Genomic DNA, 23,591 nt, shown 5'->3' with positions numbered 1-23,591 from the left:
TGATTTGATCCACTACAAAGCAGCGACTCGGAAAGTGCGGCTAGCGACGGCTATCAATATGCGTACGCACCGGTACAAGTAGTACGAGCCATTCGTCGAAGGTGCTTTGGGAATGAAGCATATTCCGGAGCAGGACACAAGGCGAAGTATAAGTCGACACAGCATGAGGCTTGGGGGTACGTAGTCTTGGTGGAAGATCATCGGACTGCTCTAAGCTCGGCCGGTTTCGTTTATGCTAGGCACGCTCGAAATGAAACAAGCAAATCTGGCTGTTCTTCAGCAGGGTCCATTCTAAGCGTCCAGCGAAGCGCACGAACTCGGACCACCTCTGCCGCTTATCGACGCCAAGCAAGCTGGCGATCGCTGGGAAACGGTATATAGGTCTAACTCGCTAGCCATCGGATCCGAGGCCGACGGCCCTTGCGACCCGTCCGCAGCTGGTAATAAAGCATCTATATTCGTCAACACAACGTCTGCACATTTATGTTGCTCATAAGTGACAATACAATTAGTCTTCCCAATGCCGTTGGTAGCGAGGAGAAAACGTTAGCCAGGCGAGCCGCTTCGCTGAGACGATTGCAGCGGCAGCTGCGCTGACCACTTGCGAGTCAAAATCACGACAACCATTTACTATATCGCACAGCATTTGATAACATGCACACTTTCGAGGTCATTTTATGAGTTGTGTCATAAACAAGTTTCAGCTGATTCTTGCGCCGCCGTCAGCAGCGAAAGAGGCCAGCGTCACAACCAGGGAGGGAAAAAAAGGCACCTGTGGACGATTGGAGCGGCGAGAAGCTTTCTCGCAGGGCCTACCCCGACGGCAGCGCACACTCGTAACGTAGCGTTTTCTCGGTTGTATACTTTCCTTTCTTGTTGATTTCGCGAGGTGCTGCCTGCAGCTACATTAAGATTGATTTTAAATATTTTCTAAGCTGTATTTGCCGTTCATATTTTGCAGACGATGTGTGTGTGCCCGCATAAATCGATCTCGCACGTTAACTCGACTTTGAAATTTTTTCAGTGCTCCTTTAAATGTTCGAAAAATTATACTCGCTGTGGCAGCTCAGTGGCTATGGGATCCTCCTGCTGAGTTACGCATTATTTAGTGGAAAAGCAACAAAACATGGACACATTAAGCCTTTTAAACCTTTTAAGCCTTTATGGGAAGGGACAGTCCTTTACGCATGAACTTTCCATACAGATATTCACAGGCCCTGTAACACGCATTCCATACAGTCCTTTGTGTTTGTGTTATGTATGTGTCTACATTTTTTCATCTCGGCAAATACCAACTGGCTGAGCTAGGATTCTGTTTGAAGGTTCGATTCTAGGCTGCAATGGCCACATTATGGCAAGAGCGGAATGCATAAATGTTCGATCTACCATACTTAAGGTGCATATGTAAAAACACTAGGTGGTCAATTGAAATGAATCTGAAGTCCCACACTACATTTCTCCATGGCCATGTGTGCTTTGGGATGTTAAACATTATAATTCAAAGAAAGAATACTTTTTGTTGCTCAAGGTTAAGCACCCTAATAGCTTTTTGCATAGTTGCCCTTTCCAGCATTTGTGGATTAAAGGTGAAATTGGACACTCCTGCTTTACATGTGGTATTTTTATTCACTGTAGGAGCAGCTAGAGCTGTACGAGCTGGAGAAGCAGCTTCTCGAGAGGAGGAACGAGGCAACGGAGAGTGAGCTGTCCAAGTTGCACGGAAAGGTGTCTGAAATGATGGGTCACCAGAATCACAAGCAAAAGATCCGCTATCTGAGCAAGCTTCTGAAAGAGCGGGATGAATATAAGAAGGTCAGTGAGTAACAGTCTGATCTGTCCTTGACATGGATTAGAAATCTAAGCACATACCTGCTTCCCTGCATGTTTCCCTGCTGGCTTTTTTCTTGTCAGTATACCTAATTTTTATATATAAAACCTTTTTGGTGTGTGCATACCTATTACAGTCAACGACCGATTTTTCGGACCCTCTAGGGAACGTAAAAACGTCCGAAAATTCAGGCAGTCCGAAAAAATGAATGCATGCAAAAAAATGCACTTATTCTTTTTTATCGGATCTTGAGGTAAAGGGCGAAGTACCAGGCTTCCAAAACCCTGCCAAGGCATCAGTGAAGTGGCTATAAAAAGAGGCGTTCAAAAACTGTGTATGCAGCCGACTGCCGGTTTATTATGTACATTGCATCGTCGGGCAGCCGGTGTTATTGCTGCAGTGGCTTAAAGGGACACTAAAGGTTACCAGAAACTCAAGTTAAAGTGGTAGAGCAATGTTCTAGAACGTCTAAGGCGTCAATATAATCGCGAACAGAGCTTTAGTAACCGAGAAATTGAGGTAAATGCATGACACTATTTGAGACCCCCCAGCGACATTCCGGTACTAGCCCGATGACGAAAGGTCTCCTCATAATTTGTGTTACTAACACTCAACTACTCGTATTAAAAATATCATTTCATTCGATTATAAGCCGGAAAAAATGCTACTTGTCTACGTCTATTCGATTCTAGGAAAAAATAACATTTTGACGTTACCCTTCAGTAATATGGGTGTTCGAAAGGTTTCGTTTTCGCTCGACTCTGCGCCGCGCACGCTTTAGAGTTTCAGTAGTTTCGTTATCGCGTCGTGCTGTGAGGGTTCTGCTCGCGAAACTTTCATTTGGAACAAGCAGCGAGAATGCCACGTCCATGTGATGTCGTGGGAAGCCCTCGTTGCTTTCCCGCTCCGGAGAGCCGGTGTCGAGGCCGCCGTCGTAGTACGCAACGACGCCGGCAGTGCGAGCCCTCAGAAGCAGGTCGCGCTCGTCGGTGCTCAAATCGCTGAAGTTGAGCCCACCATCGCGAGCCAATCTGTCGGTGTCAGGGTCCATTGCGACGAGCGTCGAAGTTAGCGTCATAGAATGAAGTACCAGCTTATGGGCGTCTTGCGCTGGAGTGTGAGGTATAGTAGCGGCGCCTGGTGGCGGTGCGGGAAACGACATCTGGGTCGTGCCAGCTTGGGTCGTATTGAGCCCTCGCTGTGGCGAAGCACTTTTCTAGGCCGAGTTTTGCGTCGATTCGCACATTTTTATGCCCTGTTGCGAGTGCGAAAAGGCTCGTCGCTTCTCATAGACCACGCCGACCACGCTGCGAGCTCGCTGCAGCCTATAGTTTAACGAAAACGGACTCTCCGTGTGCCGTGGGACGTAACGTGGGACGTAATTCGTTTCTCCTTCCGCTAGCCACCATACTCCCGCTTTCGCTCTGCTGTCGGCTCTGTCTTGGCTCTGTTTCTGGCCGCGCGTTCGCGTTTTGCGCAGAAAAGCCGTAGCGCCGTCTGCGGACGCCGTTCTACTCACCGATGGCGCAACGTCACTATGAGACCATGATGTCAGTTCTCCTCGATCGGAGGGCGGGCGATTTGAACTGCGCTAGAGGTACGCGGACGCTTCAGAACGCATTTTCTCTTAAAATAAGTCTCTCCTTGGCACGAAACAAGCGTTTCGAGGTTTCTGGGATGGTATTTCAACAGTCCACGTTGACTTAATAGTAACCTTTAGTGTCCCTTTAAAGAACTTGTTGATTGTTGTTTGGACGGCGTTCCGGTTGCATGCGATCATATTCGCCTCGATCTGAGCAAGGGTCATGTCAGCACTGTACACCGATGAGAGTCAACAGTGCACGCGTCAACTCGGCGCTTGTAGTCGGCGCAGGCATTGGCTCCTCATTTTCAACATCGGAGTCTTCTGAATCCCTCACAACCTGACGGACTATTTCCTCGTCAGTCAGTTCTGCGCAGAAGTCGAGCTCGTTGTCAGCGTCGACAAACTGTTCGAAAGTTATTTCCGTAGGTATGGAAACTCCAGCAGAGCGGAGGTCGTTGATCACGTCGTCCATGGGCGCCGAACTCCTTGCTCACGCCAGCCTGGGATCGGCCGCTCACGACTTGCTTAATAACGGCAGTTTTCTTCTCCATCGTTAACCGACGGTACTGCTTTCCGCGCTTCGATGCCATCGGCGAGGACGACGAAGACGGAGTGGGGGCCATCCAAGGCAAGTGAAATCCTCAAGTTGCAAACAGTGAAGCTCGCTGACGAGCGTCGAAGCACCTAGGCCTAGCGTCGCAGAGCACGCTTGCACAGCACAACCACACACCACGCTAGCCAAAACGTGGCCGGCGTAAACAAACGAAATGGCGCCGCTCCGGAAACTCCGCCGGAGGCGGAAGTGCGGCGATAAACATAGCCAGCGTGGCCAGACCAAATTGGTGTGTGACGGCTAGATTCGGCTAGTTGTGGTTCAAAGCGGTGATATGCTACAGCTGCAAGTCGATTTCCTTCGCAAGGGCGTTGCGCGAGGAGCCAAAGGACCTTCCGTCGCGTCAAAAAGTCCGGAAAATTGGACGGCGCGGGGTTCGAGCGTCCGAAACTTCAGATGTCCTTATACATTGATTCTATGGGGCTCGTGGCGGTGCCGCGAAGACGTCCGAAATATCAGGCATGTCCGAAAATTTGGGCGTCTGAAAATTCAGTCGTTGACTGTACCAGCTTTTGCCCAAGGAGCACTTGGCCAGCATTCAACTTCCTAATCATTCACTCTAGTCATACCCACTTGGTGACTCAGTGAAAAAATGCTGTTCTGCTGAGTATGAACTTAGGGGTTCCATTCCTGGCCACATTACAATGAGGGCAGTATGCATGCGGTTTAGGTTGAACCAATGCAAACACTAATGTATTCAACTTCCTCCAAGCATTTTCAGGTGGTCTGAATTAAAGGCACCCTACAACAGCTGTTAAGGTGTGGAATGTGTCAGAGATAGAGCACTGCCTTGCAATTTTTTCGAATTAAATTTTTTAATGCAATCAGCATTTTTTGGGAACTTCATGCACTTTTAGGTGACTGCTTCTGCCTATTTTTCTGTCTGGCTGGGTCTCTAACCATTTTCCCACCACCTTCAGTTACCAAGTAGTCCATGATCTAATGGGTACGGCATCAGGCTGCTGTTCTAAGGGAACAGGGTTTGAAATTAACCATCAGCTAACCTGGGTCACTGGGTATGTTCCGCTCTTTTGTGAATCTCTCCGACACCAACCTGGGTCACTGAGTAGGTGCCACTCTTCAGTGACAAGAAATTCTTTAATTGAAGGAACACTAAACGCAAATACTGAGTCAATGTGGACTGTTGAAACACCATTCCAGAAACCTTCAAAGAAACCTTCAAAGACATGGTTTATGAGAAAATTAAGTCTGGGTGCCCGACAAACGGCGCCCGTTTTTTTTTTTCCTGCAACATGCAAGCATGCGGCGGCCATGGAGAAACCAAGCCCAGTCAGAGCGTTCGATTCGCCACAGCAGCTGTTCTTGGTCAAGTGGGGTGGACTGTTCATGAATCTCGTGACATCACATGGACGTGGCATTCTCTGCTAATTGCAGTTTGTGCGAGTTCCACAAGACAGCAAAACCAGAGCAGCACTCCACAATAACCTAACTACTGAAATGCAAAAGGACGGGCGACACAGAGTGGAGAAAACGATACTTTTCAGCGCTCGCGTCATTGTCAAGGGTAACGTCAATGAGTTCTTTTTCCTAAGTATCAAATAGAACTGGAGCATTTTCTTTAGAAGTACAATTCAATTCAATGATCTATTTATTACGAGTGGTTGAGTAGTAGTGAAATCAAAATATAATGAAGAGTGCCTTTGTCATTGGGCTAGTAGTACTTGAATGTCCCGGTGTAGTCTCTAATCGTGTCCTGCATTTACCTCGATTTCTTGATTACTAAAGCTCTGTTCACAATAATATTGACGCCTTAGGTGTTCTCGGGCACCAATCTATCACTTTAGCTTGACTTAATATTCGCCTTTAGAGTCCCTTTAAAATTTATCCGGTGCTGGCTGTAATTGGTCCAGTGACATATGTATATATTGAGACAATCTTGTTTGAATATATATTCACACAGGCGTTGTCATTTCTTCTTTGTCATTCTATCATCATACTGTCATCGTTCAATCGTGATTATGCCGCCGTTGTCATACCATCGTCGTCATAACAATGTAGTCATCAGTAGCCTTCATGCATTCGTCACACTGTCATTGTCATTCCATCGTCTTTATTCAGCTTTGTCGTCCTATTCTCGTCATACTGTCGTCGGTACATCATACTCGTCATCCAATTATTCTCATGCTGTCGTCGCGCTTTTGTCATTATACCATTAACATTTCAGAATTATCATCCCATTGTCCTCTTGCTGTTGTCCATCGATGCCATTCCATTGTCACTGCGCTGTAGTCATGCCCTCATGGTCATGGCCAACCCTGACAAGTGAGTGTTATAGCGAAGTGGGCCGATCCCAGATACATTCTACAGTAAAATCTCAAATAATTTGGATTTCAAGGGGCAGAAAAAAAAATGACCAAACTAACCAAATGTCAAATTATCAAGGGTTCAAAAAAACACACATGCTTGCCAAATCGGCACCCGTTTACTTAATCAACAACAGCACGTGGCCATCACGTGCACCGAGTTAAAATGAAATATACCGTTTGCCACAATCCCTGTGAACGAAAGCATGGCCACTATTGACGCTAGCCTGAATGCTGACCATGCACTTTTGAAGGCACAAAACCAGGTCGTGGCAAAGATACTTTGCAATTTATCATGATACGATACAAGATACTCAGGCAAAAAGTATTTGACATAGAGCTACATAGTACTATCGCAATTATTGTGTCCGATACAGTACTTGCTATTTGTATCATAAGATAACGTGTATGCACAAGAATGTTTGCTTCAAGATTTCTTAATGCCAACCAACCTTGTTTCATTTGAATGAAATGTCTATCTCCAAACTTTTGTCTTTCTTGCTCATTGTATAATATTTTCATTCAGAAACAATTTATTGGGGTTGCTTTAGCCGCTTAACATGAAAGCTCTTCACATACTGTGCTGTCAGCGGTTTTTGCTTGTTGCTTTTGTAATAAATGAGAGTTGCTGCTGCTTGCCGACTATAACGTATATACAAGCGCTAATTCGTCCATAACATGCAGCTTTCATAGCTTATTCATATTTTGCAGAATTATTATCACAAAACATAGTCCAAAAAATTGCTTTGTGAGCAACAATCACGTACATAAAATAGTCAACGACTGAATTTTCGGACGCCCAAATTTTCGGACATGCCTGATATTTCGGACGTCTTCGCGGCACCGCCACGAGCCCCATAGAATCAATGTATAAGGACATCTGAAGTTTCGGACGCTCAAACCCCGCGCCGTCCAATTTTCCGGACTTTTTGACGCGACGGAAGGTCCTTTGGCTCCTTGCGCAGCGCCCTTGCGAAGGAAATCGACTTGCAGCCGTAGCATATCACCGCTTTGAACCACAACTAGCCGAATCTAGCCATCACACACCACTTTGGTCTGGCCACGCTGGCTATGTTTATCGCCGCACTTCTGCCTCCGGCGGAGTTTCCGGAGCGGCGCCATTTCGTTTGTTTACGCCGGCCACGTTTTGGCTAGCGTGGTGTGTGGTTGTGCTGTGCAAGCGTGCTCTGCGACGCTAGGCCTAGGTGCTTCGACGCTTGTCAGTGAGCTCCACTGTTCACAACTTGAGGATTTCGCTTGCCTTGGATGGCCCCCACTCAGTCTTCGTCGTCCTCGCCGATGGCATCGAAGCGCGGAAAGCAGTACCGTCGGTTAACGATGGAGAAGAAAACTGCCGTTATTAAGCAAGTCGTGAGCGGCCGATCCCAGGCTGGCGTGAGCAAGGAGTTCGGCGCCCATGGACGACGTGATCAACGACCTCCGCTCTGCTGGAGTTTCCATACCTACGGAAATAACTTTCGAACAGTTTGTCGACGCTGACAACGAGCTCGACTTCTGCGCAGAACTGACTGACGAGGAAATAGTCCGTCAGGTTGTGAGGGATTCAGAAGACTCCGATGTTGAAAATGAGGAGCCAATGCCTGCGCCGACTACAAGCGCCGAGTTGACGCGTGCACTGTTGACTCTCATCGGTGTACAGTGCTGACATGACCCTTGCTCAGATCGAGGCGAATATGATCGCATGCAACCGGAACGCCGTCCAAACAACAATCAACAAGTTCTTTAAGCCACTGCAGCAATAACACCGGCTGCCCGACGATGCAATGTACATAATAAACCGGCAGTCGGCTGCATACACAGTTTTTGAACGCCTCTTTTTATAGCCACTTCACTGATGCCTTGGCAGGGTTTCGGAAGCCTGGTACTTCGCCCTTTACCCCAAGATCCGATAAAAAAAGAATAAGTGCGTTTTTTTGCATGCATTTATTTTTTTCGGACTGCCTGAATTTTCGGACGTTTTTACGTTCCTTAGAGGGTCCGAAAAATCGGTCGTTGACTGTAGCCGTCTTATGCACAAGTCTCCTGGAAGCAGCACTATCCACGCTTTGGTTCACAACGGTCACTTACATCTACGAGGTCCTTAAAATCACTGATCTGTGAAAACCTCTAGATGGCAACCCCATTATTGCATTCTTCAGACTTTGTAACAAAGCACCACACAAGAGAAACTTCGACAACGACAGTATAGCGGCATCAGAATTTGCACAAAAGATGCCACACGCATAGGCACACGTAGCACAGTGTGGTGGCTATGAGCAAGTGTCATGGCAACGACGCAAATAAAAACAAAAATAAATCAAGGAAACAAAAGCTTGGCTGCGCGCACACATTCACGTGCTTGTTTTTGGCTCGACGGCACGAGCGCCAATACGTGACTCTGCTCTACCAACAGGGATGCACAGACCTCACTGCCTGCCCTTGCTGGAGGGCTCTGGCGGAAATATATAAGAAAGTCGCTGCCTTTAGTTTTATTCAGGTGGCTTAGCGGCAACAGTATCAGCTTGAGAAGTGGAGTTCAGCCAACACATATAGTTTTGCTTGGTAATGTTGTGATAGCAGTATCTTATATCTTAAAGGGCCCCTCTCCAGGCCCCATAGCAAACTTTGGTTATACGCTGGAAGTACTTACATGTCTTCTAGGGAGCATTCTGCCGCAAAAATTTTTCATATCGGCTCATTAATAGCCGAGATAAATATTTCAGTGTGGCGAAGCCATGATTTCAGGAGGCGAGCTCCACTGCTGAGCAAGACACTCTCTCCACTTGCTCTGTCTAGCCTCCACAAGCAAAATTCCTTCCCCGCATTCTCCCATACTGGACCTTGAGGATCGCATGACAGATACGTTACAAGCCCCGCTTTCTCTCCTCCTCGCTTTCTCGCGGCACGACATGCCGTATTTACTCGAATCTAGGTCGACCCCGATTCTAAGCCGACCCCCTAAAGTCCGAAGCCAACAAAAAAATATTTATTACCTCGAATGTAGGCCGAACAAAAAAAGCGAGGACAGCGTTCACAAAAAGCAAACAGCATTTATTGAATCTGAACGTGCAGAGCTCATTCAACATCGTCGTCGCTGCTAGACTCGTCATTGTGTTCCTTGTCACTCTCACGTTCAAACAGTGCACTGTCTATGGTACCCTCAAGCGCGTTAGATATGCTGCACTTTTTAAAGGCACGCACGATCAAAGTGCCTGGGATGTCGTCCCACACTGCAGCTACCCAGCCCGCCAGCTGCAATAGCGATGCACGCTTGATGCGGCCTGTTGCCGTTAGGATGCGGTCTTCGTCAGTCAACCAGTCCATGTAATATTTCCGCAGACGATCCTTGAAAGGTTTGTTGATGCTGACATGATTGCAACTGGCCCGTCATGCCACCCGGTATGAAAGCGAGGTCCGTGTTCGCTTGGGCGAGCACAGCCTTCACGTTGTCGGTCAAGTGCCCACAGTAAGAGTCGACGACAAGGAGCGAGTTTTTTGTCAGAAGGGCTCCTGGATGCCGTCACCACACAATCTTAACCCACTCATCCACCATTGCACCCGTCATCCAACCGTTCTCATTTGCCCGCACAATCGCATTTCTTGGGAAAGTTTCTCTAGCAGGCAGTGTCTTCCTTTTAAATATCATATAAGGAGGGAGTTTTTGTCCATCAGCTGTACAGCACAGCATCACAGTTGCGCGCTGCTTCTCGTAGCCCGCGGAGCGCACTTTCACCTCCTTGGCACCCTTTTCATTCACAGTGTACGCCACTGGCATATCAAAATACACAACCGTCTAGTCGGCATTGCCGATTTGCCCAAGGTTGTAGCCTGCCGCTTCTCTCTTTTGCAGCATGTAGCGCTGAAAAGCTATCAGCTTTTCTTCGAAATCGCTTGGCAGCTTCTGGATAATTGAAGTCGACGTCGGAGGCTGAAGCCGAAGCGCTTCATGAATTTCTGAAGCCAGCCCCGGCTGGCTTTTAAATTCTTTGGCGTTAGGCCTCGCTCCCTCGAAAGTTCCCTAGCTTTCGTTTGGAGCACTTCTGTTGTCACTGGAAGGGCAGCTGCTTTCTGCGTCCGAACAAAGTCAGCCAAACAAAACTGTCTCCACTTCGTGGTGACGGCCTTTCTTTGGTCCGTTAAAGGCCATCCTCGTTGCAGCGCACGCAAAAAGCTGCTGTCGTTGTCCCCTCCAACGACGAATGTTCTTCTTGTCGATGCCGAAGTCCCGCCTGGCTTGAAGGTTTGACGATGCCTCTGCGGCTGTCACAACTTTTCGCCTGAAAGTGGCACTGTGGTGTTATCTCCTGCTTGGTGGAATCGCGATAACACCATGCCGCACACCGATATGGCCGACACGACACAGGTCAAAATGGCGACCTCGCTTGTGTACGGTTGGCTACTGGCACGGCTAGTAGCGGCTGCAATACTGACTTTTCTAGATGGCGCTAGCTACGCACGATATTTAGCAGTTTCAACTAAAAACTGGCGCATTTTTTAATATCCTCGAATGTAAGCCGACCCTCGAGTTTGGAATATGATTATTTGAAAAAGACTCGGCCTAGATTCGAATAACTATGGTACTTCCGTAGTTATTGGCGTCACGCGGGAGCTGTTCTGATTGTCATGTTTCACGCAGCGCACGAATTTGCGTGCTGTGCACGAGGACATCTGACTAGTAGTATAAGTCAGTGCTACATGAATACTGAGGCAGACAAGTAGATCACAGAGCATGATCCCGCGCTGGAACACGGTAGAAAAGGAGTTTTGATGTCTATGTTCGCGACTGCACGACGTGGGAACAAGCAGACGAAACGGAAGTACATCTCTTGCTTTGGTGCAAAGTAAAACAAAAACATACAGACATTTGGTTTGTGTGTTTTATTATTTCTCTAAGCTTTAATTCATCTGTTAAAGCAATATAATGCACAAATAACAGATGTTGCCTTGAATAATTCTCAAAGTCGCGTGTCACCACAAGTGACGTCACAGTGCAAACGCATGTACGTAGGTGCACTAGCACGTGTATATCATCCTCCGGCTTGGAGCGCGGCGGCCGCAAGGAGAAGGGAAAACTGAGTTCGGTTTGAAATTTCAGGTCTTTCCGCGGCACCTAGCGATGTAGTACTTTGCAGACACAATCATTATCGTGCAATGTTTATAGATACTGATAGATACTGATACAGGTCTTGCCAGACCTATCATGATACAAATACAAGATACCAAAAGAATATCTAAGATTGTATCTAAGATATGTGTATCTTCGATACTGCCCAGCACTGCACATGACCAAGCTTGCGCACAGTCAAAACAAAACTATTGTTTGGAGCAACCGCCACAGACAAAACCGTGGTTGCTATCGACATGATCATAGATGGCGACCACCCATTTTTAAAACGTGCGGCCAATGCGTGAATTGAGTCAAAATGAAAAACTGTTTGCTGCAACCGCGGCGGAGGAAACCATTGTTCCTGTTGACGTGACCAGGGCTCTAAAGGTACGAGGACAGAGCGGTGTCATGTACGGCAGTAAACACAAAAATAAAGACTAAGACAGAAATAGGCACGAAGCATTCCAGCATTCTGAAATACGTCCAAATTAAAGAGAGTTTGATGCCATTAAATAATGCATACCCCTGCTGGGACCAGAGGACGAGTCTGAATTATCCAATTTTACGAATTAACAAGGGTCAAATCAGCTAGGTTTTACTGTATGACCCATAATCCGCCGTGGTTGCTTAGTGGTATTATGGTGTTGGGTTGCTAAGCATGAGGTTGCGGGATTGAATCCCGGCCACGGCAGCCACACTTCGATAGGGGTGAAATGCAAAAACAGCCGTGTACTTAGATTTAGGTGCATGTTAAAGAACCCCAGGTGATCCAAATTTTCGGAGTCCCTCACTACAGCGTGCCTCATAATCAGATCACAGTTTTGGCATGTAAAACCCCATATTTTTAACTGTATGACCCTGATAGCCAAAACAATAGACTTGCCTCTACAGATCCTATAAAAATGTGTTCAGCAATATGGTTTGTCGCTACATTGCTTGAATGCTAATCACATTAACATGACAGTCATTGTGAGATTTGTTCTAGCGTATTCCGCAGCCACATGAGCGATATCTTAAAAGCAATGAAAGCGTTGAGGGCAGTCTAGGCGCTTCTACGGCTCATAACTTTGTGCGTGCTGCATTCTTGCCGCTCAGTTTGCATTGAAGCAATAGACGCCATGAAGGTCACTTCGCTTGTTGCTGCTGCTGCACTTCCTAAAGCCAGCATTTTGACAGCGAGTGTCCGTGCTCATCAAGTGTGATGCGTTCACGTTTGCCTGTGCTTGCTGACACCATGCTTAACCCGCCGTGGTTGCTCAGTGGCTATGGTGTTGGGCTGCTGAGCACGAGGTTGCGAGATCGAATCCCGGCCACGGCAGCCGCATTTCGATGGGGGCGAAATGCGAAAACATTCGTGTACTTAGATTTAGGTGCACGTTAAGGAACCCCAAGTGGTCCAAATTATTCCAGAATCCCCCCACTACGGCATGCCTAATAATGAGATCGTGGTTTTGGCACATAAAACCCTATAATTTAATTTTTCTTTGACACCATGCTTGTAAGTTAGTAAGTGAATGTTTGCAAGTTTATACAGCCGATAAAGCTACTATCCTTAGTTTGTATAGCTGTGTATTACTTTTCTATTGCAATGGATGCTCTGCTTTTAGGTCGAAAGTGCAAGTTTTTTTTCTTGTCATCCATACTAGATGTACTAATTAAATCTGAACAGGATTTTACAAATTACCTGTAGTTGACAGCACTATTCTACTTGAGCTGGATTACTAAAAAAGGAGGACGTTAGTTGCATGAGAAATTAAACTGGAGAACTGAGTAATATAATTTACTAATAAATTTAGGGCACCAATTGCAATTTACAAATTTGAGCCAGTAAGTATGCCTACCATATCCACTTAAAGCGAATTCTCAGGCTGGCATCAGTTTTAAAATATGTTACCAAAATTTGTGATGAACTGAATTTGTGTTTCAGTTAAATTTGTCCTCCACTGCTTAAAAAGGCATTTTGTTAAAAAAATGGAGCAGCATTTTGTTGCAAATTTGAGTGCTTATCTTGAAACTGGTGCTAGATTTCTTCCAAGTGGAAGATCCACTGCTAAGCTCGAGGTTGCCGGTTGAATCCTGGCTACAGCAGCCGCATTTTGATGGGAGCAAAATGTAAAAATGCCATTTACTATGCATTCTATGCTCGTTAAAGAACCCCTAGTGGTCAAAATTATTCCGCCGTGCGTAATAATCAAACTGATTTTGGCACGTAAAACCCAGTTAGTTTTTTTTTTGCAGGTGCCTTGCATTGTAAACTCACTGGCATCAATTGATCAACTACAAAATCTTCCATCCAGTTACTAGTTAAAGTTACTAATTAGATTGTCATTTACTGCAATTTGTCACGCAATTAATAGTGTAACAGGAGTCCGATGCCTTGAATGGGTCACAAATGGTACGCGACACACCCAAATCTCGGCCGTTCCAAAAACCAACTAGGTATTCCCCTGACCCACTGCTACTACTTGCCCTTCCTCTTCTTTCACTTGCGACATTCTTTGTTACCATTACACTTGCTGCCCCCTCTCCCCTCGAGTTTGCACAGGAGTAATACAGGAGTTCAGTACAGGTTTCACGAGGGACATAAAGCTTCATCTGGCTGGCATGAGTAAGAAAAGTGCATTTGCAGCGGTTGTCATCAAGTTCGGGAATCGTGGCTAAATGAAACGTCACAGGACCCAGTATTTCCACAACATGGAAGGGGCCAGAAAACCAGGGCAAGAATTTTTTGCAGCGCCGAGGTAAACGCAGTGCCTGTCGAACCATTACTAGGTGGCTTGGTCGGAAAGGCCAAGCGAAACGTTGCTTAGAAGACATATCGAACTGCGCTTGGTGGTGCTCCACTTTTGCTGGTCGTTCTTACAGAGACATGTCAAAGCCAAGAAGGTGTTCTTGCGGTAACCAAGGCATTCTCCCGTAGAGCAGCTAAAAGAGCGTGGCGCGAGTGACTTCCTGTTGGGACGTGTTTAGAGCGTAAACTGCAGCAGCGACATAGTCATCCCAGTCATATGTACGACAGACATAGAAAGAAATTGTCTTTTATGGTGCAGTTGGTGCGCTCAACCTGTTCATTTTTTTGTGGATGTTGAGGGGATGCTGCAGCGTGTCGTATTCCTTGTTTAGACAAAGTTTTGAAGGTGTGCGACGTAAATGCCATGCCGCAGTCAGAAATCAACTTTGGCATGCCATGCCGGAATATGAGGCACTCATTAATAAAGGTCTTGACATGAGCGGCTGCAGAATCAGGGACGGCTCGAACTTCTACCCACTTAGACAGGTAGTCTGTGGTCACAATGAGAAATTTGTTGCCTGGCTTGCTGCAAGGAAATGGGCCCATGTGATCAATACCCACGATATCGAACAGTACGTTAGGGAGGGTGATTGGTTGTAAGGGCACAGGCTGTGGGTTTGTGACAACCTTATGAGCTTGACAAATGGTGCAGGATGACACATACAGGGTATACATCGGCACGCATACCAGACCACCAAAATGTTTCCTTAACGCAAGCCAGAGTCTTCTGCTGACCCAGATGGCCAGCAGAGGGGGCATCATGACACATGAAAAGTATGGATGGTCACATGGTCATAGGCACCACAGGTAGGTAAAATTCACTTCCTGTAAGTCGATGATAAAGGAAGCCATCTCGAGCTGCATAAGCTGATGAGTCTCTCGAGGCGGTGCTTAGGTGTACTGGTATTGCCAGAAAGGCGCCAAACGATGTCACAGATTTCGATATCTTTCAATTGTGCAGCTCGGAGATCGAGTACTGCAAATGCCAGCACAGAGTAGTTAGTAACAACAGGGTTGCGTGAAAGGTAGTCAGTATCTTGGTGACAAGAACCACTGCGATGAACCGTGAAGCTGTAGTCTTGAAGTTTGAGAGCCCACTGGGCAAGTTTGGCATTTAGGTTTTTTTTTTGTTTGGAGCCAGCGCAGTGCAACATTGTCAGTAACAATAGTAAAATGCTTGCCATAGACGTAAGGCTAAAACTGCACAATGGCCCAGATTACTGCGAGGTACTTAAGTTCAGAAGCATGGTATCGACTTTCTGGTTCACTGAGGTGGCGACTGGCATAGGCAACTGGCTTCTCGGTCCCTTTGGCGTTGGATTGTAGAAGAACCGCCCCAAGGCCAAGATCACTGGCGTCAGTGTGAATGATGCTAGGGGCATCCTATCGATAGTGTGTGAGTGTCGGTGGAGTGTCGACGGAAGTAGGAAGCAAAGCCCAATATACTTTAGCTTGTTTGGCCATTGTAGGAGGTGAAATGCTTGTTGAAACTTATAGCTTTGAAGGGTCAGGGTTGATACCCTGGGCTCTCTCAACATGACCCAAGTAGGTAACTTCTCAATAGCCAAAGAAACACTTCGAAGGCTTCATGCGGAGCCCACCATCATCTAGAGCGCACAAGACGAGCTTCAAATGTTGTTGGTGTTCAGAAAACATGGGAGCGTAAACGATGTCATCCAAATACACCAATGCTGTCAACCATTCGAGTGTCCAAGGACCCACTCCGTTAGTTGTTGGAACGTTGCAGGTACGTTAGAGAGCCCATAAGGAAGGCAGTTAAAATGGTACAGGCCATCCAGTGTGATAAAAACACTTTTACGCGTTGTTCTCATCAAGCCCAACCTGCCAGTTGCTGGAGAGGAGGTAGAGTGTTGTGAAAAAGACAATCTAAGGCATCATCGAGGTGGGGATGAGGGTATCCATCTGGCTTGGTAATGCTGTTTAGGTGGCGATAGTCTACGCAAAATCGCATAGTGCCATCCTTCTTTCTCTCGAGAACTACTGGGGACAACCAAGGACTGAACGAGCAATATATGATGCCATGCTGTAACACACCGTATTTACTCGCATAATGATCGCATCCCTGAATTTTGTTGTCAAAATTCGATTTTTTAAATTTCTCGTGTAATGATCACACCCCGAACTCGCCGCAGCGATATGTCGTGTGCCATGTCTAGCTAATATTGATCGCGCTTGCCATCTGTCGAATGCTACGCGAACGACTGTTCAAGACAAACCAAGCAGTCTGCACGCACCAAAAATCCTTAAGTATATGCCTCCTTTCATTACTTTCATCACTTTTCGCATTTCCATGACTAAAAAAAAAAGCTGCAGCCAAACTTGCCTTTATTATGTGTAGGCTTTATAATGGTTGTTGTCAACAACAACAAAAAAGGTGCCTTTCGATTCTTCTCATCTGCACTTGTGGGCACGCAACAAATCGCGAGTGGCAACGATAGTAGCCACATTTACACTGATACGTTAAAAGTGTACCCTATTCATACGCCGACGCTTGTAACACAGCTAAGATATTCACCCACCCTTAGCAGAAATGTGCCATATTAGGATAGTAGTGAAGACAGATGCCGCAGTTTCCGCAGCATGCCGGCCATGTGTTTCTATGTCACTGGCCGCTAAGCGCGCCCAGCTGTTTCTGTCCCCTCAAAAGTGGACATGGCTACATTATTGCCGCAAACTTGCCTATGTTAACATTATTATTCATTACTGAGACGGAAGAAAGTGTTTCAATGCACGTAATGTACTCGCGAGAGGAATAAAAAATTGCGTTCGGCGTGTTCGGCTTGCTCCGCCGGCCGCAATTTTTGTTTTGGTGTCCTGCAGCAAACATGGGACGAAAAAATTTTTTCTTTTCGCGGAAAACTTAACCCACGTAACGATCGCACCCCTGATTTTGTGTCTATTTTTCTGACAGAAAAGTGCGATCATTATGCGAGTAAATACGCTATCTTTCTCTAGAGTTGTAATTTCAGCGAGTTCAGAAGCAGAAACACGACAAGGGTTGTGTTGAATGGCTGCATGGGAGCCAGTGTCGATTTTGTGACGAGCAAGTGTAGTACAGCCAAGTTTGCTTGGTGACAACGCCAAGCACCTTCGAAATTTCACTAGCAGTGCTTGGATATCGGACTTTGATAAGTTTGGCCCGAAATGGAACACATTCCAGTGGACAGAGTCATCGGCATTCTCTGGAGAAGTACAGTGTTTGCACAGTTTAGAGGACAGACCAGGCCTGAAGCGCTGCCCTGGACACCAGCACAGTTCGAAAGTGTAGGTGCAGTGGGCTGTCTGATAAGTTGAATACCAGGACAGCAAATGCAGAAGAGGAGCGCAGTAAAGAGCATGGAACGGCAAATGCATTGCCCGGTTGCAAGCAGATAGTGCAGTCGACAGACATCCACATCTAAGCATGCGTCGATGTCGCAACGAACGGGTACCCATGAAGTAGAAGACAAAGGTGTAGTTATCATAGATGTTGCCAGCACAGGAAAAGAAAGCGTTGGTGGAGGATGAACATGCTCATTTTTTTGGGCCTTTGGTAGTGTGGTCACTAGCGCACGTAAGCGTGTTGAAAGGGCACATACTCTGGGACTAAAGTAAGATAAAAGCTTAGGCAATGACGAAGTGCCATTGCTCAGAGAGTTTTTGTGGCCACGTGTCTCGCCAAGTTAAAAATAGAGTGCGCACACGAGGAAAGGAAAGCACTTTATATGGCTGTTGTGGCTGCCAGGTCAGGTGCCAGATCTTGAGGAAGCAATCCTATTGTGCAACCGCCATGGTTAAACTCTATGCGTATGCCCAGTGTTAAGCACCAGTTGTAGCCCAAAATTAAGGGTGTGCAGAGCTTTTGCACCACAATGAATGGGACACTTACATTTTTCCAAAAGCAGTCACTCATTGAGATTTCTCCAAGGGATGGTAGACGAGTTCGATCAGCTAGGAGGAGGCCGGCTGGTGCGACCGTAGCAATTTTCAGGTGGCACTGAATGGGGAGCAAATTTCGTGTAATGAAATTAAAAGCTGCATCGTTGTTCCCTAGGGCTTCAACATTTTCTAATGGCTCACATAGCTGAACTTGCAATGTGGCCATACCTGTAAACAGGCCCAGTGACAGGAGAGCACTCAGTATTTTTCTCATCTTCATGGCAGGTCACGAAACCTGTACTTTTGGCACCGCAATCTGTATTTTGTGTGGTACACCCAAGTTTCAGTGTTTCAACACACCAGTGCCACTATGCTGCCTGTTATGTCCAGAGCTTTACTTTTTCCATTGTCATGGGAATATTCCCAATATTGATTCTGATTGCCCTGTCCAGTATGCCCGCAAATGCACACAAAATTGCCGCGCAACTGACCGCTCGACGCACTTTGTGTGAATTCGCGGTCTTCTTTCACACTCACAAAAACACTTTTATGTAGCACATATTGAGCAACAGAAAGCTGTATGGGGAGTTTTTCATGTCGCTTTGCAATTTTCTCAGTTACACTTTTAATCTACTTATATTTGAGAATTTGATTAAGACTAATTATCCATTTAGGCAGAATGAAAAAAAGTAGTTTGAGTCTCTCTAATACCCCTGTCACACAGGAAAATTTAATGCCATTCAAATCGAATTTACACAGGAAAATTTAATGTCATTCGAATGGAATGACATTTGCCATTGAATGAGTTAGGGGAACTCATTCGATTTCGAACCGAATGTATACTCTTGACCCCAGATAAACAAGTTACACACAACGCGAAAAAATAATGCGTGCATCAGCAAAGATATTTTTTTAGTCTTTCAAAAAAGAATTACAATTTTTGCCACGATATTTTCACCACGGCTGGGCTCAAACGCTATTACTCTTTGTATCAGGAGTCTGTCGCGGCAGTCAGCCATATTGGATGTGTTTGTTTAGCAATGGCAGCAGTGGTGTTACGTACTCTCGTGGTGGTTCGTCGGTGTTTGACGTGTGGTGCTGTGGGTACAGCTGCAGCGGCTGCGGACCCGAAAGAAAATTTTGTTCCAGATCGTCATTGCTATCATTTGCGAATGCCATTATATTTTACTGTATAGCACCGCAAGAGACTGAATGGCATCCGATGCATCGAATGCTGTTAAGTCTTCCCGTGTGACAGGGGTATAAGTAACGGCAAACAATATTACCTTTGTTCTGTCCAGCTATGTGGCATTTGCATCCTTTTAAACTCTGGCCAAAGTTAGCTGGAACACCCTGTATTAATGTAGGTCGACAAAATAAGTGGACATATACTTGCAAATATTTTTTTCAGCTATTCACTCACTTGACTCATCCATGTCCACTGACATTCATTTGCACTCGCAATATTACTCACCTGTTCGCATTTGCTCTTTCATACTCGTGCCCACTCCCACTTACTGTTGCTCACTTGCGTCCACTCTTACTTTTAGTCACTCTCTCATACTCGTTCCTAAGAAACTAGAGTATGAGTGCATTTATTAGTATGTTTCTCATGATATTGTAGCATGAACCTTTATATTTTTTTAATGTTTGCGCGATAAAATCAGCTGCACAGACATAACAGTGACCAAGGTGGTATACAAGCGCTTTCACATTGTCTTCCTCTGCAATGGCTGACCAAATGCTTCGGTCTTCAGACTTGCAACAATATTGACAAGGCTGGTGTGGCAGGCAGGCTTTTCTCTCGAATCTGGGCTAGAGGCAGTGCAGGTATAACTATTTGTGTTTCCTTTATAAGTAGACTGTACTTGTCTTGAAGCTCTTCTAATTAAGATATGTACTAAAGAATGTACAGCGCATAAATATTTTCTAGAGATCACACCATGGGCAGTGACTACTGTCTCATGTCAACTGCAGTTTTCTATTGACAACCGCAGACACAAGCTAGATCAGCTTTTGTGTATGCTGACCTGTTAATTTGTTTTGACAAAAATGCCACTGAGAGTGAAATTGGAAAACTAATGTCTATTGAAGTAAAGCTGTGAGCTGCTCCTCCATTATGTGTGAGTCTCTACTTCCTTTTGCATTCACCTATGCAAAAAGTGAGGAACACAAATGGAGCTAAACTGTTCATGATAACTTGCGAGAAACCAGATCAATATTACTGAAGTTAGTTTTGGTACTGCAAGATTGGCTTTGTGTGTTAGCAAGCTCTTGTAATGATATTCTTGATAATCTTGCAGTAATCCACTTTTATAATAGAAGCCATCTAACTTCGTAACTACGAATCCACTCATGAATGTTAAGCTAAACTGTTTGAACAAGTGCAGAGACCAACATGTTCAATTCCTGCAGACATTTCCCGGTGGCCTTTATTACTGTATAAATGGTGAAAATGCCTTTTTATTTTTTCCTTCTCAGGAGCTGTACACCCTCCGCCAGAAGACATTGAAGCAGACGAAAGAAATTGCTAGACTTGAAGTGCAACTGAGCCAAAAACTGAAACAAGGGCAAAAAAGTCTGTTTGACCAGTCAGCAAAAGAGAATGTGCTCCCAAAGCCACCCATGTAGATATTTGTCAATGCATTGGAAAGATTTTATATCATGTAGACAACATTTTCAAATGCAGTGGAAAGGACTATATTTTAATTCTCAATTCATGAAATCACCATAGTCATCAGCTCATCCCCTTTTAGTATACTGTAAATGAGTGCATGAATAAAAGAAAAATGAGCACTTGAGTGAAATCAATAGCAGACCGAAATCTGCTGGTGTCCTTGATCATTGCTTTAATGAATAAATGCACTTTGCTGAAGGTCACAAGAACCTTAGCAGAAGCTGCCACAGACATGGCTTATATAAATGTCGCAGTAGGAATGTAAACCTGCCACCTACTGTATTTAGTCTGGAATAGGTCTAACACTAATATAGGCTGACCCCTATATATCGAACATGCTGCGAAGTGCATTCGTTCGGCCGCGGCGGCCGCATTTCGATGGCGGCGAAATGCGAAAACACCGGTGTACTTAGATTTTGGTGCCCGTTAAAGGGACACTAAAGCGAAACAATAAACCAGTTTAGACTAATGAAGCGTTTGGGAACCCTGCAGGAAGTCATTAAAAAAATTGTTCGATTATTAGATGAGAAAACGAAGGTCCAAGTATCAGCATTTGAATTTCGCGCCGGTACGTCGGCGTGACATCAGGGATGCCAAAGTATGTTTTCGCATTTGGGCCGCGTTGGCTGAATAAAGGTTGCCGAAACTTGCCATGTTTAATATTTGCACTCTTAGGCAAAGTTACACCCTTTGGCTTGCCCCTTCTGCCACACAACAATAATCGTTATCTGCCTTGATGCGTTTCCTTTCTTTAACGCTGCAAGCCCGGAACTTTCCAGCGACGAACGGCACGCGCGTTATCAGAAGGGGCACTCGAAAGGGTGTAAACTGTTCTATGCCGATAACGCGCGTGCCATTCGTTACTGGAAAGTACCGGGCTCGCAGCGTTAAAGAAAGGAAATGCATCAAGGCAGATAACGATTATCGTTGTGTGGCAGAAGGGGCAATCCAAAGGGTGTAACTTTGCCTGAGAGTGTGGTTCCTTTAAAACACCATGTAGTCAATCTGTACCGCTATATATACAATTAGTAGGCCCTAGAAGATGCCATCAAAATCCAAGACGTCACAGCCCCCAGGTGCGGGAACTTAAGTAGGCGTCGCCACCCGTATTTCGTTCTTGCGCTTTTTCTGGCTTACCAAACGTCTTACTGTTGTAAGAGTGGTGTTTATGGTGTAGAACGGTAATTTGCTGATGCAGAAGAAATCATTTTTCACTTTAGTATCTCTTTAAAGAACCCCAGGTGGTCAAAATATCCGGAGTCCTCCACTACGGCGTGCCTCGTAATCAGAAAGTGGTTTTGGCACGTAAAACCCCATAATTTAAATGCATTAGTTTGAAACCCATTACTTTGAACATGACACTTCTTTATTTATTAGCCTGGATACTAAATCTTGAATTGACCCACAAGCTGCATCCTTGTCAGAATTGCCAGAGTTGTCCTCATTAGATGCTTTGCAGGCGATCAACCATTTTACGGTGACTAACAGAAGTATATGCAGGTTGTTTCACGTAACTTGTGCCAAGGATTAAAAAAAGTGGTTAGCCGCAGCTGAATGAAACCAATGGCATATGGTTTGCCGTCACGTGGCGCTCCTTAAAGTATTTTTAGCTTCCGCTTCTTCTTTTGACCTCAGTTCGTTAACTAAGATGAATTATGCAAAATTTCTAATATTCACTTTAGGGCCAATTGTGTTTCGTTGCGTTGTAGAGGGGGTTCAGAAACGACCGATCCAATTTTTTGTGGCGACGTACATGCTGTGTGGCGATTTTTCTTGGCATTTAATGAAAGCCCGCAAAATATGAAAGAAAACCCTTGACTGCGCCCATGCGCTATCGTGTTGTGCAAAAGAACCGTGCGCGCGGACCGTTAAGTGAGCGGCCGCGGCTCAAGGCACCGGCTTCGCAGTGCGTCAGCACCTTTGGCGGTGGCACACGGAAAGAAAGCGCCGTCGTCCCTTTTAGGCTCGACGCACAGTTGAGAGTGCTGCAATACGATGGCGCACAAGCGCAGTCACGTGATCTTATTTCGTAAGCTTTCATCTTACGCTGAAAAAAATCGCCATGCAGCATGTACAGTCGCAATAAAAAAATGCGCGGCCTACGGCTCCGGGCGCAGGAGGGGCTGCGGGGCCACACCGCGGCGCTGCTACCTCCATCGGGCCTGTAAAATCACTTCATAATTTGAAAGTAGTGACACTCTGAACTCTGCCGCCGCCGCGCGACCTCCTCGCCCCTTGCGCGTTCCCCCGCGGCAACCAGTTTTTCCCCCGTTTTTCTGCACGACGATTGGTCTCCCAGCCGTTGCCTTTGGAAACGCGCGGATCTTGAGTTTTCCTTGTGTTTTTCTTTTTGTTTGCGCCATTTTCCTCCTGAGCACGGCTGGCTCGGCGCTTTAGCTCGGCGTAGCGAATGTTGTACGCTATATGTTCCTTGCTCTATGTGCTAACGCTATGCCGCGCTGTTGCGCATATAACGTACTGCAGCAAGAAGCCTGAAGATGGTTATGCCGTTTTTTATGATACCACAAGGAAAGCGTGACGGCTTGCGCAGGGAAGCAGTCGCTGCATGACATTCCATGGCCGTAAGAACTTTGTTCCGACTAAGAACAGCGTTGTTTGCGAGCTGAGACGTCTTTCTTATAGCTCGTAGCAAAGCATCCCGTAATGCTTAATTTCTTTTTTCATTCTTCCGGCCTGCTCACCACCGTTTTTGTTGCGGTTGTCCTCAGTATGCTTAATATCCTGGGGCGGCTCCATCACCTCGCACGTCGCTAACAACAGTTATTC

General features: G+C 46.0%; 1 protein-coding gene across 3 annotated transcripts in view; it reads left to right on the top strand.

The window, feature by feature from the left end:
• LOC142557013 (uncharacterized) overlaps window positions 1-21,455 on the top strand; it is an 88,721-nt gene extending 67,266 nt beyond the window's left edge. For all 3 annotated transcript variants that reach the window (XM_075668567.1, XM_075668560.1, XM_075668553.1), the window contains 2 exons: window positions 1,636-1,812; window positions 20,609-21,455. In XM_075668567.1, the coding sequence (XP_075524682.1) occupies window positions 1,636-1,812; window positions 20,609-20,758 (327 nt within the window). In that variant the 3' untranslated portion in view covers window positions 20,759-21,455. The remainder of the gene's footprint in view (window positions 1-1,635; window positions 1,813-20,608) is intronic.
• The last annotated feature ends 2,136 nt before the right edge of the window (window positions 21,456-23,591 follow it).

This window comes from Dermacentor variabilis, chromosome 1, assembly GCF_050947875.1.
Source record: "Dermacentor variabilis isolate Ectoservices chromosome 1, ASM5094787v1, whole genome shotgun sequence".
Lineage (NCBI taxonomy): Eukaryota > Metazoa > Arthropoda > Arachnida > Ixodida > Ixodidae > Dermacentor > Dermacentor variabilis.
This window is presented reverse-complemented; position numbering and strand designations above follow the sequence as displayed.